General features: G+C 53.1%; 1 protein-coding gene across 9 annotated transcripts in view; it reads right to left on the reverse strand.

Moving 5' to 3' along the window:
• RNF144A (ring finger protein 144A) overlaps window positions 1-14,069 on the reverse strand; it is a 367,937-nt gene that overhangs the window by 300,511 nt on the left and 53,357 nt on the right. Inside the window, exon 1 of one of the 9 annotated variants that reach the window (XM_045447817.1) lies at window positions 6,979-7,002. The exons of the other annotated variants lie outside the window; for them this stretch is intronic. Coding sequence (XP_045303773.1) covers window positions 6,979-6,997 — 19 coding nt within the window. The 5' untranslated portion in view covers window positions 6,998-7,002. Of the gene's footprint in view, window positions 1-6,978; window positions 7,003-14,069 lie in introns of those variants that run through there. 9 annotated transcript variants of the gene reach the window in all.

Here is a 14,069-nt window from a genome sequence, read left to right on the forward strand (position 1 = left end):
AGATACGATCAACAACGGAGAAGGGACGGACCAGAGAGAGGGCCCTGGCCTGTCCGAGCTGTCGTCACGCAGAGGACCAGTTCTTAACAGATCCGCTGGAGAAACAGCCATAGCCACGCGGAGGGCTTCGTTCCCCACGAGGACACACACCTGCACAGGTGAGGGAGAAGAAGAGGCCCATCATTTGCAGCTTCCTAACCGCACAGTACCCCAAGGTCGACGGGACTCTGAAGAAGGCCCACGTAACGGGAGCCGTTTCCTCCTACGGAGCAGGCCCCGCCCCGCCCCCATCACGTCACCCAGAGTCTGTGCACCTGCCCTGCCAGAAGAAAACGCCACTACTGATGCAGAGACCGCTGGCGGAAAACCTCCTGTAGCAAGGCCTCCAGGAAACCCACGCAGATGTGACAAAAATCCTGCTGAAAATGCCCCCAGAGGAATTTCCGGTGGCGGCCAGGACTACATATGACCTTGAGGTATGACCTTGAGACTCTTCCTCCCCAGGCTGAGTGGCTCTGCGGACCTGCTCCCTGAAGCTGCCTCCCTGGTGGGCCGTGGGGCTTGGGAAACGATCGGCATTCATGGCAGAGAACTCACGGTCTCATTTCTAAGGCGGATAAAATACTCCTTATTTTATGCAATCAATATGCAAAAAAACGCAAGCTGCAAATGCTTTGGTGGCCTCCACCTCACAGCTGACTTCCCACAGACGGCCCCAGACAAGCCTGCCTCTCTGACCTCCGTCCAGGAATGAAGTGCACAGGAGACACAAAGGACTTATTGTTTCCACTTCAATTTGCCCGCAAAAACATTACACTTTGGCTACCACAAGTGACACTTTAGAAGTCATACATAAAACAATCAGTACATACCAAGGCCGAAGGGGGTCTTTGGATTGTTTGTCCTCTTAGAGATGATTTCCTTACTCCATGCCATTTAGGGATTTGCTAAGAGGCCACACACCGGCCCCAACACCACCTCCTGCTACCTGATAATGAACTACCCTTAATGTATTCTGGCCGACCTGCCAGTGACATAGTCACGATCTCCTACTTTGTTTCAGATGAGGGCACGGGAAAACGAGCAGCCGGATATACTGACGTCTACGACAAAGGCTGAGCAGCCGTGGGCCGTCCCGGCTCCCTGCCCCGAACCACAGGACACGGGTGGGCTGCGGGAGGCTGGTTCCCACCGTGGCGGGGAGCTCAGTCCTGGCCGGCGGCAGGACGGTTTGGGGGGCACAGCTCCGGCCAGCTCGCGAGATTGGCAGGCCAGGCACCAAGTGGGATCCCTGCTGCCAGGACAGCCTGGGGAATTCCCGGGCGTGGGGTCTTGTCGATCCTGTGAGTTCGGGGCACGTGATGGAGGGAGGAGCACGTGGTGGGGGTAGAAACAGTCCTCTGGGAAGAGTCAGAAAACCGGGGACGTCATCGTCTCTGCTCTGCTGCTCACCGACCACGCAAACCCTCATGGGGCATCGCCATCCTCCGTGGACCGACGGCCTCGCCTCCGCCGTGGCTGGGAGGGCCGGCCTCCAGGATCCCCCCTGCTCCTCTGACCCACCTGAGCAGGTGCAACTCTGCTCCTGTGACAGGCCTCCTGCTCCGGCTGCTGCCATGGCAACAGAATGTCTTCCCGGAGGTGAGAAATGGGTCCCAACGTGAGAGCAGTGGAGGACAAACACGCCTCCCTGAGAAAACCCTGCTACCACAGCCCCCAATTCAGAGCACACGATGTGCCCACGCCCAGGGGCCCCGTTCTGTCCATTAGAGCATGCACGGCGGGTCCTGTTTTGCGAAGCAGTTCTACCTCCCCAGGTCCTGTCCCTCCTGGTCCTGATTTACACTCCCTAATCCATTCACACAATAACTTAGCCACCGTCTACAGGTTCCCACAACGTTTTAAGCACTGTTCTAGACTCGGGATTACGAGCAACAGAGGCGCCACGCACAGAGCACCCACTGATAACCCAAACCCTCTTTCTCTGGCTAATGCACCTGCCTTGGAAGAGCCCATCCAGAAAGAAAAAAGATCAAGTACAAGGTATAAAATGACAAGGGATCTGTTCAGAGAAACTTTAGGGAAATCGAGGGGAATCACCTTCTTACCGATATTAGGCTGTGGTTTTCACTTATTTGATCTACTTCAACGAGAAAATTAAGTAAAGTCTGTGGCTTCCAATTACGTGGAGAGCATTTCTTTGTTTTTTCTTTTTTTTAATTTTTTTTCTTATTTTTGAGAGAGAGAGACAGAGTGCGAATTGGGGAGAGGCAGAGATAGAGGGAGACGCAGAATCTGAAGCAGGCTCCAGGTTCTGAGCTGTCAGCACAGAACCCAATGCGGGGCTTGAACCTACAAACCGTTGAGATCATGACCTGAGCCCAAGTCAGACGCTTAGCCGACGGAGCCACCCGGGCACCCCGGAGCACATTTCTCACTGCACGGATATTCAAGAATATTTCAAGACATTTCAAAAATATTTCAAAAGTTCAAGAATATTTGGATTTTGTCTTTGCTTTCTGTCCAGAAGCTGGACGGGGAAGGTAAGAGGGCAGAGGGTCCCTGAAAACACAGCAGAAAGCAGGTGGGAGCACTCTGGGAGGCTGAGGGGCTGTGGGAGAGGGAGGCAGGAGCTGCGGGTGGTTCCAGAGACACACAGAAAACTGGCAGGAAGACACCGGGGCCCAGTGATGGGTCTCAGATCACCAGGAGGCATCGGTGGCCCCCGTCCCAGGTCCTGGTAGGCACACACGCATCCCAGGACCAAGGCACATGCCAGAGGAATCACGCAGGCCCTGCACAACGGGGAAAGGTATACACGCTTAACAAATGGAGTCATTCCCGCCCAGCTCAGCAAACTGAGATCTGATTCCAGTTTCAGCCTCTCCCAGGAACACGGCCTTTTAAAAGTCCTTCCGAAATGCCCCGATCAGGATCAGCCCCGGGGAGGCCATCCGCGGGATCCAAACCCTGCTGTTCGTTCCCCCTGAAAAGAACCCGACCTGGCCTGAAACAAGCCTTCCTTTTCTTCCCCCGGTAGCTCCTTGACCCGCCGTCCTTCCCACGAACACCAGCCCCTGTGCGGCTGCTGGGACATCCGCTGGCTGCATGCCGTGCTGCCCGGTTCAGGGATCGCTCTTCACATTTACTTGGTTGGGTTTTGTTTTTCTAACGCTACGCACACACTCGTCATTTTCAAATGCGGATCGACGTCGCTGGGGTGGAGAAAACGTGAGCCGCAAGGGTCCTTCAGCTCATACCTGCTGCAACTGAGGGCAGAGATATGCACCAGGTCACCAACCGGAGGGGTCCCCGCAGCACCCGGCCCGAACGCTGTTCCAGTCACCGGAAATGATACCGCTGAGCAGATGCACAGACCAGGCGGCCTGCCCTCCAGGAGCTTACAGTCCACGGGGAAACGGAGAATGCGTCCGTAAGGTCGGCGGGTACAACGCACTGCATGTTAGTTAGTACCGTGAGTCCTGTGGGGGGGGCATTAACCAGGGAGGGGGAGGGGGTGCAGAGACCCTGTGCAGGGGTGCAGGGTGCTCCTTACGCCGGCGGGTGAAGGGGAGCCTACCGGGGAGTGACTGCAACAATCCAGGTCAGAGGTCGGGGCCTGTCCTGCAGGGAGGGCACAATGACAAACAGGACTGATGACAAGCGGTCACATTCTGGACAGACTCTGCAAGAAAAGCCGCTGGAAGGCTCACAGTCGGGTGTGGGTGTGAGAGGGGGCGGCGGGCAGCCCCAGGCCTCTGACCTAGCAGACAGGACAGGGCAAGGAGCTGCCACAGGAAGCCGGGGAGGGCAGGTGTGGCGCCTTCCGGAGCCACGGGCTGCGGGAAAATCAGCGAGACCCCTGAGCCCACCCGCTCCTCTCCCAGGAGGCAGGCACAGCGCTCTGTTAGCAGCAGAGAAGGCAGGCGCGGGCCTTCCTGCAGCAGGCTCCGTGTGCGGCCAAGGTCCAGACCTTTTCCTCAGATGGCCTTCAAACTCGGAATACTTTTTTTTTACATTTTTAAAGATTATAAAACGACCGAGTCACAAGCACACAAAGACACGTAAGCCAGCAAAACTCACATACTCACTATCTGGCCCTTTCCAGAAAAGTCTGCCGACCCTGCTTGTAGAGGCTGGCATCTCGGCTTCCGCGCAGGGGGCCAAGCAAGGATTCCTGAACAAGACTGTGGCAAGTCCTGCTGGAAACCCCCCACTGAGAGCAGGTCCCCGGTCAAGACCACGGGAGGACTGGAGGGGCCTGAGTCTCAAAAATGCCACTTAACACGTGCACCTGCCCCACACGTGACATGGTGGGTGCTCGTGACAGAGGCAAGCAGCCTCTCAAGGACATGTTGCCATTTCCGCACCTGGGCGCTCCCGCCACTGAGACCCACAGGCTCCCAGGATGTGTTCTAGAAGGAGGACCCAGGCCAGAGGGTGCAGCCCACACAGCCTTAGGTCTGAGGACACTCCTCAGAGGGAATGCAAACAGGAGCCTTCCACGCGCTTCTGCTCTCGGGGGCCAGGAGCCCGCACGGAGGGCCCCGCGGACAAACTCTGCAGCCCCCTGGGAGTCCACACACGTTCAGTCTCCTCGTCTCGCGATCTGGAAGCCGCAGCAGGTGACGCCTGCCGAACACAAGCGGCCGCCCCTGACCTGGGGCACGCCACACACGTGACAGAACGTTCCTGTGCCGTCTCCAAAAGGGACTCCGCCTCGGGTATCATCGGAGCTCACTTCTAACTGCTCGTAAACTGCAATCCGCTGTACACTGAGTTGCGCAGCACCCACGACGTTCTGGGACACGGGGCCGCAACCATCTTCTCGGTGTAAAACGGTCTGAGAATCGTGAAAGGGCCCCATTTTTTAAGTTTATTTATTTTGAGAGAGAGAGAGAGAGACTGCCAGCAGGGCAGGGGAGGCAGAGAGAGAGAGAGAGAGAGAGAGAGAGAGAGAGACAGATCCTAAGCAGGCTCTACACTGTCGCCTGGAGCCCGACGAGGGGCTCAAACCCATAAACCCTGAGATCATGACCTGAGCCAAAATCAAGAGTCTGAAACTCAACCAACTGAGCCACGTAGAAGCCCTACCTATAAAGGGCCCCACTTTGCTTTTAGACTACAAGGGAGACAAGCCTGAGAATCACATGTCACTCCAGCCGGACCATCACTGGGACAATATCGTCACTAAACTTTGTTTTCCAAAGCACAGTAGTCTACAGCCCATTTACATCCCCCACTAGCTTTCAGTCCTCTGATCACCCACGTAAAAACACGGGTACCCCCTAACCCCAAGTACCCCCTAACCGCTGCACCTCCAACCACCTGCACCCCTAACCACTTGCACCCACAACTGTCCACACCTGTAACCCCAAGCACCCCCAACTGCCTGCACCCCTAACTGCCCACACCCTCACCGCTCGAACCCCTAACCACCCACACCCCTAACCGCCTACACCCCTAACCGCCGGCCTTTCTAACCCCAAGTACCCCCTAACTGCCCGCACCCCTAACCATCCGCACCCCCTAACCGCTGGCACCCGTCACTCCCTGTCACCTTCCCCTCTCACCCACCCCAGCCATTCTCTGACACACACTATGTGTACCTCTTGGTCTGTTTGCCTTCTTCCCCCTGAAGAGAGTAAGCTCCACGACGAGGGTATTCCATTTGCCAGTTGAAAATCCTACTCAAAGAGAAATCCTGCCATGCGTTATCCTGTTCTCTCCTATACTGCCTCGCTACCTGGGTAGAAAAAAGTACTCACATCGATGGGACGATGCCTGTTTCACTGCGGTGGAGAGAATTCCTTTCCCCAGCCGCCGAGCAGCCAAGCAAACAAACTGCCCCCTGCACTGATAAAATAGGGGAGGTTCAAGACACCGATTTCCCCATCGAATCACACTGAATGGCGTCTCGCGATGCTCTTAGGATTAGCTGCCCTGTGCTTTAGCGTCAGTGTCCCCACTTCTACTCTGCAATTCATCAATCCGCCCTACCGAGGCAGGAAGTCCGCTTAATTATCCTGCCTTCACCCATGAAGAAGTGAGGCTGAAGAAGATGAACGATTGGCCCGAAGTCCAGGGTGACGAGTAGTAATTCCAGGATTCTAACCCGAGGCTTGCGAAGCCCACGTTCCCTTCTGGCACCAGACTCCCCGGCCGCAGCAGGTTCCCAATGCTTGCACCACCCCCCACCAGACCCCCATCTGCCCCATCAGCACACAAAGGGGTGACGTGACCGCCCATCCCGTGTCCCACCTGCTAGGAAACAGAAGAGGCTCCCCTCTGAGGAAATACACCTCTGACGTTTTTAGCTTCTTGCACCTGAGAAGAGTATTTGTCATCACAGAGACCCCTCCGGTTGTTAAATGAGGCATCTGGCTTGATGATGTTACGTAATGATAAGATCACTTGGCTGGCTACAATGCAGGAATCCATCCAGCTCTCAACCCCTCAGTCTTCCCACAAGGCCAAGGCCAAAGACCGTAAAAGCTAATACTCGGGGAGGCAGCACATCTCTCATTTTAATCGGAGTCTCCTAATGTCTCCATGAGGAAGGCTGGCCCTCGCTAAGTCCTCACACAGGACCACGAGGAGATCAGGAAGGGTGTGGCCACTACAGCTCCGTCCCGCAGTCAGACTATTCCCAACATGACTTGCATATCCACACCCCAGGCTCAGCCCCCCACCCACTATTCTAGAATTCACGTTGATGCAAGGCCATTCCAATCTCCCCCTCTCCTGGGCCTGGCCGAAGAGACCCCAAGTACAGATGAGCTTGCCAGACGGACAGACGAAGAGTCACGAAAGGGAACCGGACGTGTGATCTCACGACAGGGACAAGTGATCGTGGCGGTGCTGGGAACCCCTGCACGCCCCACCTGCTCCCCAGGCCTCACCCATCCCCACACTTCATCCTTCGGCTGGAGGATGCTGGGAGCTCTATTAGATATGAAAACAAACCACAAGACTTACTCAAAATCAGCTCTGACATGGTGGCCCGGATCCACGGTGTAGGAGCACAGCTGTAAGTTAAAGAGTATTCCAGGAGAGAAGAAAAGCCCCGGACGAACGAGGCCGGCGCTCTGACGGCAGAACCCGTTCACTGTTTCCTGAACGTGAAGCTTTGTTCCAAGCCCACCCCTGAGGGATTCGAACATAATCAAATAAACTGATGCAACCTTTCCTGAAAGGGAAACACAGACGCAAACTTCAAATTAATCCCAGGAAAACACCAGCAACAAGCCGGGAGCAGGCTTCCAGGAGGAAGCATTCCTGCTGGGAATTCCCATAATAACACCTGTCTGTAAATCGTATTTACTTCCAGCCCAGGGTTAGAACCTGGGTCCTCCCCCCCCCAACCAGGGCCAGTGCCCCTGTGTGCGAAGCCCTCAGCTGTGGAGAACACACAGAGCGGCCTCAGAAGGACCGAGTCGTGAAAGACCTAAATGAAAGACAGGAAGCCATCAAAATCCTCGAGGAGAAAGCACGCAAAAACCTCTTTGATCTTGGCCGCAGCAACTTCTTACTCAACACGTCTCCGGAGGCAAGGGAAACCAAAGCAAAAATGAACTACTGGGACCTCATCGAAATAAAAAGCTTCTGCACCGCGAAGGAAACAATCAGCAAAACGAAAAGGCAACCGACAGAATGGGAGACGATATTTGCAAATGACACATCAGATGAAGGGTTAGTATCCAAAATCTATAAAGGACTTATCAAACTCAACACCCAAAACACAAATAATCCAGTGAAGAAATGGACAAAAGATATGAATAGACACTTCTCCAAAGAAGACATCCAGATGGCCAACCGACACATGAAAAAATGCTCCACATCACTCTCATCAGGGAAAATCAAAACCACAATGAGATACCACCTGACACCTGTCAGAATGGCTAACAACTCAGGCAACAACAGATGTTGGCGAGGATGCGGAGAAAGAGGATCTCTTTTGCATTGTTGGTGGGAATGCCAGCTGGTGCATCCACTCTGGAAAACAGTATGGAGGTTCCTCAAAAAACTAAAAATAGAACTACCCTATGACCCAGCAATGGCACTACTAGGCATTTATCCACAGGATACAGGTGTGCTGTTTCGAAGGGACACATGCACCTCCATGTTTATAGCAGCAAGATCAACAATAGCCAAAGTAGGGAAAGAGCCCAAATGTCCCTCGATGGATGAATGGATAAAGAAGATGTGGTATATATTTACAAGGGAGTACTACTCGGCAATCAAGAAGAATGGAATCTTGCCATTTGCAACTACGTGGATGGAACTGAAGGGTATTATGCTAAGTGAAATTAGTCAGAGAAAGACAAAAATCCTATGACTTCACTCCTATGAGGACTTTAAAAGACAAAACAGATGAACATAAGGGAAGGGAAACAAAAATAATATAAAAACAGGGAGGGGGACAAAACAGAAGAGACTCAGAAATAAGGAGAACAAACTGAGGGTTACTGGAGGGGTTGTGGGAGGGGGGATGGGCTAAATGGGTAACGGCCATTAAGGAATCTACTCCTGAAATCATTACTTCAGTATATGCTAACTAACTTGGATGTAAATTAAAAAAAAAAAAATAAGAAGGACCAAGTCGTTGAAGCGATAATGGGTCTACAGGGACCATGTTCTCCTACAGACATAAAACTCTTGGGTCACTTGAGAATCATCAGTATAGAATTATGGGACCAAAACTAATACAACCGACTCTGTGCAACCCATGTTGTCCTCATTCACAAGTCCTCAGACATGCCAACGGCTGTGGATGGATTTCCTGGTGTTCCAGAAGGACAAAGGTCCAAGTTCTGCAGGGCTGTGTGAGACCAGGTCTCCGCTCCTGGGCCGCTCACCTGTGCGAAGATGAAGGGAGGAGCTGGGGTGCCTTCTCTGGGCTCCCCGCCGGCCGTGCGCCCACAACAAAGTGACCTCGGCAGATCTCCCCTGCATGCAGATGGCCAGGGTCCCCCCCACCGGTGTCAGGCCTCATAAGCCAACTCATCACCCTCTCCCCACACACGCTTCTCGGCATCCTTCCGGACTTTCCTCTTCTCCCCGGCACTTATCTGTCTTGTTCAACTTCCTTCGATTCTGTCCCCACTCCAGGATGTGCTCTCCTTGAGGGCAGCAATTTTCATCTGCTTGGCTCTCTCCCGCGTCCAAAGAACTCACACAGCACTGGCATGGCGGAGAAAGTCCATAGAAGCAGGTCCACACCGTGTGACGCTCCGAAACTCCTTTCCAGGGTAACCGTGTTGAAAGAATTACCTCTTCTATTATCTTAGAAGCGTCCTTCGTAACAGGGAGGATTTTTATGCCCGTGGAATAGCAACTACCTGGGAGAATGTTCTACATGACACCTGGTATAATGTGCTACATGGAGAGTATCTGCAGAGTGGAAGGCTCAATGACTACCAGCAGTTAGGTGTGATCTACTCTACAGGGAAATAAAAACACTCGTTTGGGCCCAATAAATTTACGTGAAAATTGCCCAAGGAACCATGTCATCACCCATGCTTTGGTGTGAACTCGTGTAGAAAACATGCCAGGTGTCTCTTCCTGGGAACGCGGGCGCTGGCTTCTGGGCTCGGGTCTGCCTTTTAGCCAGCTCCGTGACCGTGACATCTCTCAAGTGCTCCGCACCCTGATTTACACACATAGGAAATGATGGGGTTGATTTTCCACTTGTAAAAATCAGCTGCACGTTTTCTTTTCTTTTTTTTTTTTTTTTTAGTTTTTTTCTTTTAACGTTTTATTTATTTTTGAGACAGAGAGAGACAGAGCATGAACGGGGAAGGGGCAGAGAGAGAGGGAGACACAGAATCCGAAGCAGGCTCCAGGCTCTGAGCCATCAGCCCAGAGCCCGACGCGGGGCTCGAACTCACGGACTGCAAGATCATAACCTGAGCTCAAGTCGGACGCTTAACCCACTGCGCCACCCAGGCGCCCCATCAGCTGCACGTTTTCTAAATGATAATAATTTGGTTCGAGTCAAGGAGAAACCCATCAACGTGACTAACGGCAAGAAGCGATGACAGGCCTTAACAGGCAACAGGCGAGATTTACCCACGACCTTCAAGGCATTTCAATCCTTTGATCACGAAGCCCCATTTCTAGGAATTTGTCCATAGAAGAAAAAAATCAGGGGCATGAAAACGTTCATTACAGTATTTCTCACAATGTTATAAAAGCTGAAGGGCATAAACGTATTTTTTTTTTTAATTTTTTTTTCAACGTTTATTTATTTTTGGGACAGAGAGAGACAGAGCATGAACGGGGGAGGGGCAGAGAGAGAGGGAGACACAGAATCGGAAACAGGCTCCAGGCTCTGAGCCATCAGCCCAGAGCCCGACGCGGGGCTCGAACTCACGGACCGCGAGATCGTGACCTGGCTGAAGTCGGACGCTTAACCAACTGCGCCACCCAGGCGCCCCCATAAACGTAATTTTTTAAAAGACTATCAAACCAGTGAAAGCAGGAGAATGGAAAAGGGTGGGCTTACACGCTGAAGTTCAAAATGATACAGCACGTGGAAAGAGTTTTTTGTCAAAATCTACAAACCTTTACCTACATTTACCCACTGACCCAGATATCCCACTTCTACGCACGTGACCACTGACTAAAGAGAGTCCCAGTGGTCCTGTTCAAAATGCCAAAAGATTAAAAACAATGCGAGTTAGACACTGGTCAAATAAACCATGGAACGTCCACACTGTGGATACCACGCCACCGCAGGCAGAGCAGAAAAGCCTTCTACGCATTACAATGGAAAGATGTGCAAAAGACATTAAGTGAAAAGAGCAAAGTATATGCAGTGGTACATGTTATATACCAAACGTTGCGTAATCTTCATGCATACTCCCATTTCTTCTTGTTTGCATAAAGAGGCAGTAGATAAATACCCTATATTCTAATTTTTTTAATGTTTATTTATTTTTGAGAGAGAGAGTGTGTGAGTTGGGGAGGGGCAGAGAGAGAGGGAGACACAGAATCCGAAGCAGGCTGCAGGCTCTGAGCCATCAGCACAGAGCCCCATGCAGGACTCAAAGCCACCAACTGTGAGATTATGACCTGGGCCCAAGTCGGATGCTTAACCAACTGAGCCACCCAGGCGCCCTGATCCTAGTTAAAAAACAGTCTTCTAACAGGATGGAGAGGCTTGAGGGTGGAGAAGAGAGAGGCAAAGAGAACTTCCCGATATTTACAATTAAATTAATTTGCCTGTGAATGCTATGGGTAGCTCTATTTTGAAATTACAAAGATTTTAATGAAATGAACTTAAACTTCATAATCACAGTAGTTTAGGATAAGTAAAGGGTCTCTTTTCTGATCCTTCAATCAAGAGGGTCGTGTCTATTCATTCTACACACCTGCTTGCCTACTTAAAGTTGGGAAATGTCTGTCAGTATATATAAATTGAGAGAAAAGTTCCAAATGATATTTAGTAGCACTTTTTCCTCTCGGAGCTAGCTCTGAGTTCCAAAAATGTCAGTGGATATCTGCTCTCCTACGTGTCTCTTCCGAATTTAAAATCTGATATTTATTTCATCGCCAAAAGACTCAACATCCTCTGATCAGCTGCCTGTCAGCGTTGAGATTTCAGACAAGCGCCTGTCAGCTCAGGGAGTAAGGCTTTCGCAGTTCCAGGCTTTGGGGGAGAGTTTTTGGTTTTCCCACAAGGCAGAAAAAAAAAAAAAAGCCACGTTCATTCGAGCAGGAATTCAGAAATAATAATAGTAGCTCATGTTTATCGAGATCTCCTCGGCCACCAGCCACCTGCTCGCACGACGGCTTGGGGAGGTGGGGGCCGGTGTCCCGCATCTGGTGGAGGACCCCAGGCACAGGGAGCCCCGCGACGGACGAGCACAAACCACGGCCCCTACACGACGGAGTCCAGAATTGTGACCTCGTCCTCATTTCTGTGGTCCTCCTCCCGCTGCCGCCCTAAAGCCCAGTACAGGTGCCGAGCGTCGGTCGGCAAATTGTGTCCATAAAGGGTCAGACAGTATTTTGGGTTCCGCGGGCCACGGAGTCTCTAGCAACGACCGGACTCTAGTACTGTAGCACCCGGGCAGCCAGAAACGATTCCTAATCCGCCGTGGTCCCTGGTGCAGGGCCCCTTTGGGGAAGATCCTGCTCCCACCATTCCAATCTCTCCCCTTCTCCACACACGGGTAACTAACAGACTTAGTTAATTCGGTAACTAATTAACACCGTTAACTCATGTTAACAAGGGTTTCCCCCCCCCCCTAAAATTTCACTTCCTCTCCAAAATGCCTGAGCCTGCTGTGAAGACAGGTCACGGCCTCATCCTCTGAGCCTCACACAGGACTCAGACCCAGTCTACACAGAGAGAGAACATTCTATTCTGGCCACGCACTCTAGGGATTATTGTTCGAAGAAGTCCGGGCCTTCCCACACGCGGCCTTCATGGCGCCCGTCCAGTGGCACAGACGTCCACCCACCTCGTTCTCCACCTGGTGAATCTGTGTCCCCCTCTCACGAGCCAGCTGATGGAGTCTCCCGAAACCCCCACAGCACAGGCACGAGGACCCCCTGTGAGTCTCACGGGCCCCGTGTCCAAGGCACCTCACACACCACTTGCCTCCACAGTAAGGTTACAAGAATCTCAGGGTCAAAGCCATGACATCTGGCCCCATGCCCCTGCCTCTTCTGTGGCTTTGAGGACAACATGGCAGCCTTACGATCCCCATACACACAGAGAGGTGCAGGACCTGCCCTAAAATGAATCCAGCCAGACGGTGGTTACACAGGTCGTGCAGTTCTAAGACCCTCAGTCTCTGTATCCAAGGAGCCCAAGACGCCACTTGAGCCTCACACAGACAGCGGCCTTCGCGGAAGGCGTGCAGTCTCCAGGATCAGGGGCCGCCGGGTTTGAATCCCAGCTGAGCCAACATGTTACCACGTCGGCCGTGCTACCGCGGCAAGTCACGTAAATAAGGCTCACAGCTCCCGCGGCGCTATCTTAAATCGTATGACGCGCGCATCGCTTCATTTGATCCTCTCGCTGGCTGCGAAGGGCACACGCCTACCCCACGTCAGACAAGAGGGCTGAGGTGCTGAGGTTCCACAAAGTCTCCAGGGTTGAATATCAGAGCCCTGATTCCCCCGGGTAACCTAGGTCTCACGGCTCCGACCATGCACTCAAGGCCTCGGGGGCCACGGCGATGGCGATGTTGTCTGCTGTCATCGCCGGTTATTCAACGTGGGCTGTTGGGGTTACTCTACCCCCATTGGTCTGGCTAAGGTGAGCCAGAGAACTGGCCTCCCCACCTCTCTCCCGTGCAGCCGCACGTTCTCCTCTGCGAGTTTCGGCCAGGACACGGCCCAGGGGAGGGTCCCCTGACCTCCAGGTTGGACACACCCCGGAGACACAGCTGGCCGCCTTGCCAGCCATGGTCACAGGAACCACCTGCAGCAGGCGGCCAATGTCTTAGGTAAGAGTGTTCGTAAGCTGGAGGGGCCAGGAAGCAGAGGACCTAGAAAGGGGAAGGGGTGCCAAGGCGAAGCGAACCCCCCATTTCCACTCCAAGAATAGCAAACCGCCCAAAGAAGCCACCTGGGGCTGTCTCTGCTCACTCCAACCGGCTGGAAAAATTCTCCTAAAGGTAAAGATGACTTACAAACCTATGAAGACGTGCGACTTAAGACGGGCGGGGGTGACCGGAGGAAGTTATGTAAGATGCCTGCCGGAGGCTGGGGGAAAGCTGTCTCCCAAAGCCTGACAAATGAACAGAGGGGCACGGCAGCATTTCAGGCCGTCACTCGATCTTCCTGCAGAACGGCCACGCAAATGAGCGAGCGAGCGCGTGCCCGTGACCCCCGCCTGGGAGGAAGAGGAGGGGGAGGCAGAGGAGGAGGGGGGCCAGCTAAAATTAGAGTCTACTGAGCAGTGCCACTGTTGCTCCGGCTCCCAGGGAAACGGGTGGGCTCCCCTGGCTCCAGCCCGGTTTGCTCCCACTTGGGTGAGGCTGCGAGCATGGAGGGGAGAGCCGTCCCCCCACCCGGCTGCCGTCTCCCCCCTTTGCAAACCGGGAAGAAAA

Source organism: Leopardus geoffroyi, chromosome A3 (genome assembly GCF_018350155.1).
Source record: "Leopardus geoffroyi isolate Oge1 chromosome A3, O.geoffroyi_Oge1_pat1.0, whole genome shotgun sequence".
Classification (NCBI taxonomy): domain Eukaryota; kingdom Metazoa; phylum Chordata; class Mammalia; order Carnivora; family Felidae; genus Leopardus; species Leopardus geoffroyi.